Here is a 3,257-nt window from a genome sequence, read left to right on the forward strand (position 1 = left end):
ATAGAATATATGAAAAAACAGAAGCGTTAATATATAAACTAATATAAATCAAAGTTGAAAAACACGAATTATAAAATGACATTTAAATAGTTCAATCTAAAACGTAAACTAACTGTTTTTGAAAAGGTAAATCTTTTATAAAAATTTAAATGTAATATATAATTCACAATAACATCATAACGAATATCACTAAGTAAGCATCGTTTATCATTCAATCAAATATTATTTTTTTTTAAAGGCCAAAATATTCACATGTACTTTTTTATATTAAAAATTTCACCTTATTTATTATTAATCAAAAACTCTGTTTTCTATTTTCATTTAATCAATGAAAGCCTTTATATTTAGTACTCTTTTTTGTACAATACCTGTCTTTTCAAGGAGTCTTGGTAGTATATTCAACGTAATTTTCTTTTTTTTTTATAACTTTTTAACTTCTTAGGATGATCTAGATTCACGTTTACTGGGTCCATTAAGGCATGTAAATCTTTGAATATCATTGAACACCCAATACTGACAGGATTCATAGTGATGCGCAGCTTTCTGCTCTATTTGTGTTTTATGATGGAAAGGACTGTGTGTTTTTAGATGGCCTATGCGCAGAATTACGTAAAGGATATGGAGACTTAACTACTTTAGATAGTCGACTAAGTGATATCTGTCGTCCTAAATCAGATGATGCTGCTTATTGTAAAAATCTTTTGGAAACTGCCATGCCTGAAGCCCGTGAGCTTTATACAGAACTCAAAGAATCAGAATCAAAATTCTCACTTGGAGAGTGCAGACGCCTTCTTACTTTATGCAATTTTTTTAGTGGTATTTTTCCTCTTCTTGTTCCTCTTTGTGAGCAACTGAAGCTTAGCTGCTATTCCGAAATACGCAAACATGCCGCTTTCTCTGCTCTTGTAGAGATGGGGGGAAACCAAATGAGGACACATGATGAATGTGTCCATAAAATGGAAGGTGTATGCCATAAATATGGTGGAACTACTCCTGAGTTCAAAGACTTGTGCCTAGACTTACATAGTTTATGCCGAACTGTTATAGAAAAATTCATAGGTACATGCGAATTTTTGGAAACTCAGCAAACGCTAAATCTAAAACAACTAAGTGAAAACGTGTGTGATTTGACTCATCTATGCTTTAATTATGGACGGAATTGTAATCGTCAAACACACTCTTTTTGCAAAAGACTACACTCCAATTGTGAATCCAAAGGTTATCCCGTTGCACCGGTTTTAGGCAGTCCGTATAAAACAACGCCAGAAAAAAATCTCGAAGAAGCATTAACAAAATATGGTGTTTATATGGGTACACCTGATCCAAATAAGAAAAATCCATGGGACCCTTCATTGTGTCTTTTGCTCCAAAATTCAGGACAACCCCCAACCAAACAAGCATGTGAACATATTACATGGAACTGTGAGCTTTTATTCAGTGACCCAAGTTTGTACCCTTTCTGCATACCTCAAGAGGATCGTTTAGCAAACAGTATTTGCTTAGGATTAAAACATAGATTAGAAGGTGATTCTGGTTATCTTGATATTCTTAAAGACAAACTTACTTCATTTGGATTCATTGGAGGTTTTGGAGAAACTTCTGAAAAATACACTGGAAAAGGTTTAGAAGATCTAGACGGTTTACTAGAATTGTCTTCTCCTCGCCTTACTACTCATGAATGTACACAACTACAAGCGGACTGTTATTATTATGGTATTTTTGGGGAAGAGGATCTTCAACGTGGTTGCGAAAAACTCTCTTCAAAGTGCTATGGTAGATCATGGAACAAAGCTGTTCTTAAAAATCTACTAGGCACTACACATCAACGTACTTCTGGGACTACAGGACTTGATTCATTAAGTTGCCAAAAACAGTTGGCTGGAAAATGTAAAGGCTTAAAGTATCCAGATGTTCATGTAACCTTTGCATGTCTGCATCTTGAATCTACATGTGAGGTTTATACAGACGATTTTTGAGAAGATATTTAAGGGTCAAATCTTGCATTATATTTGGTTTTGTTTTTGAGAAATCATTGAATATTTAAGTCATTTTGTTTTTTTGGTTTATATTCTAAAAAGGCATATCTATTTTAATAGTAATAATTATATATATGGGTTGGAGTCATATAACATTATAAATTTAATCATTATTATCACTTATGTATTTATGTATCGGTCTTATCTATTACGTAGTGTTTCCCCAAGAAAGTTGCCTGACAAAGTTGTATGCACCATACTAGCTTCACTTATTAAGTATTTTTGGTAATGCTGATTCGTTGTCTAAAGACACTGAAAGTCATTAGTAGAAAAATAATATTAAGTCAAATATTTTTTAATGAAATTATATCTTTGATAATTAATCAAAGAAGCTTTCTAGTATTTAACTAACGATATCAAATGGAAACATAATTTGTCTAAAAATTTACTAATGCTACTTTCTTTTAATGTCTTAAAGAACAAATATAAACTAATCTTAAAAAGAAGCATTTTTAGTCTTAAGTTTTTTATACACTTTTTTCTGTTTTTAATATAAATTTTTCTAAAATTTTGTAATATTTTGTCTTTAAAAAATGAATAATGCAAAAAAATATGAAAAAAATTTAAGGGTTTGTATAAAAATTAAAAAACAAAAAAATCTACAGGATTTAAAAACAGGGTTTAAAATAAATGCATTAAATTCAAAAAAAAAAAAAAACGTACTCAATAAGTAAGTCTTAAAGTTGATATATCATAATTAGAAGGAAAATGAACAAAAACTCCTACTTTTGGAAAGAGCATATTTTAATCTTTTAGAAAACTGCTACAAGTTAAGAAGTTGTGAAAAAAAGCGTAATAAAATAACTCTTTTTTTTTGATTGTTGAAATTTTGTTTTTAGTAATTTCAAAAAACCTAAGAAATTAGAAGAGTATTTCTTAAATCTAAGGGAAATAGCAAATTAATGCAAAAAATGCCATAGTAGAATTTACATAGATATTTCTAAAGAAAAAAAACAAATGAGTCTAAACTTCTAAAAGCAAAAACTAAAAAATACTCATAAATGTTACTAATAAAATGTATTTTTTATTGCTTAAACAGGGATACCTTTGCAGTTAAAACAATGAGAACATTGAAAAGGCAAATTATATCAGTCTTGAGAACCGATTTAAAAAGAAAAAACTCACATATAGAGCACCTGCTTCACATTTTAATCTTATAAGACTAGGGATTATATTAGCAGAAAAACAACTTTGGAAAATCTTTATAAAATCTTTATAGAG

The 3,257-nt window shown here is 29.8% G+C and overlaps 2 protein-coding genes across 2 annotated transcripts; both read left to right on the forward strand.

Moving 5' to 3' along the window:
• Positions 1 to 328: 328 nt before the first annotated feature.
• Positions 329 to 1,976, forward strand: T551_03724 (uncharacterized protein; the record flags this gene model as incomplete). Its single annotated transcript, XM_018375987.1, has 3 exons — positions 329 to 403; positions 443 to 481; positions 540 to 1,976. The coding sequence occupies 3 exons, from the start codon at positions 329 to 331 to the stop codon at positions 1,974 to 1,976; spliced, it is 1,551 nt and encodes a 516-aa protein (XP_018227801.1).
• Positions 1,977 to 2,569: 593 nt separating this feature from the next.
• T551_03725 (uncharacterized protein) lies at positions 2,570 to 2,901 on the forward strand (the record flags this gene model as incomplete). Its single annotated transcript, XM_018375988.1, is given in 5 exon segments — positions 2,570 to 2,605; positions 2,642 to 2,706; positions 2,712 to 2,718; positions 2,741 to 2,828; positions 2,876 to 2,901. Coding segments are annotated over 5 exon segments (222 nt in total).
• Between the last annotated feature and the right edge of the window lie 356 nt (positions 2,902 to 3,257).

The sequence above is a fragment of the Pneumocystis jirovecii genome (assembly GCF_001477535.1).
Source record: "Pneumocystis jirovecii RU7 chromosome Unknown supercont1.44, whole genome shotgun sequence".
In the NCBI taxonomy this organism is placed as follows: domain Eukaryota; kingdom Fungi; phylum Ascomycota; class Pneumocystomycetes; order Pneumocystales; family Pneumocystaceae; genus Pneumocystis; species Pneumocystis jirovecii.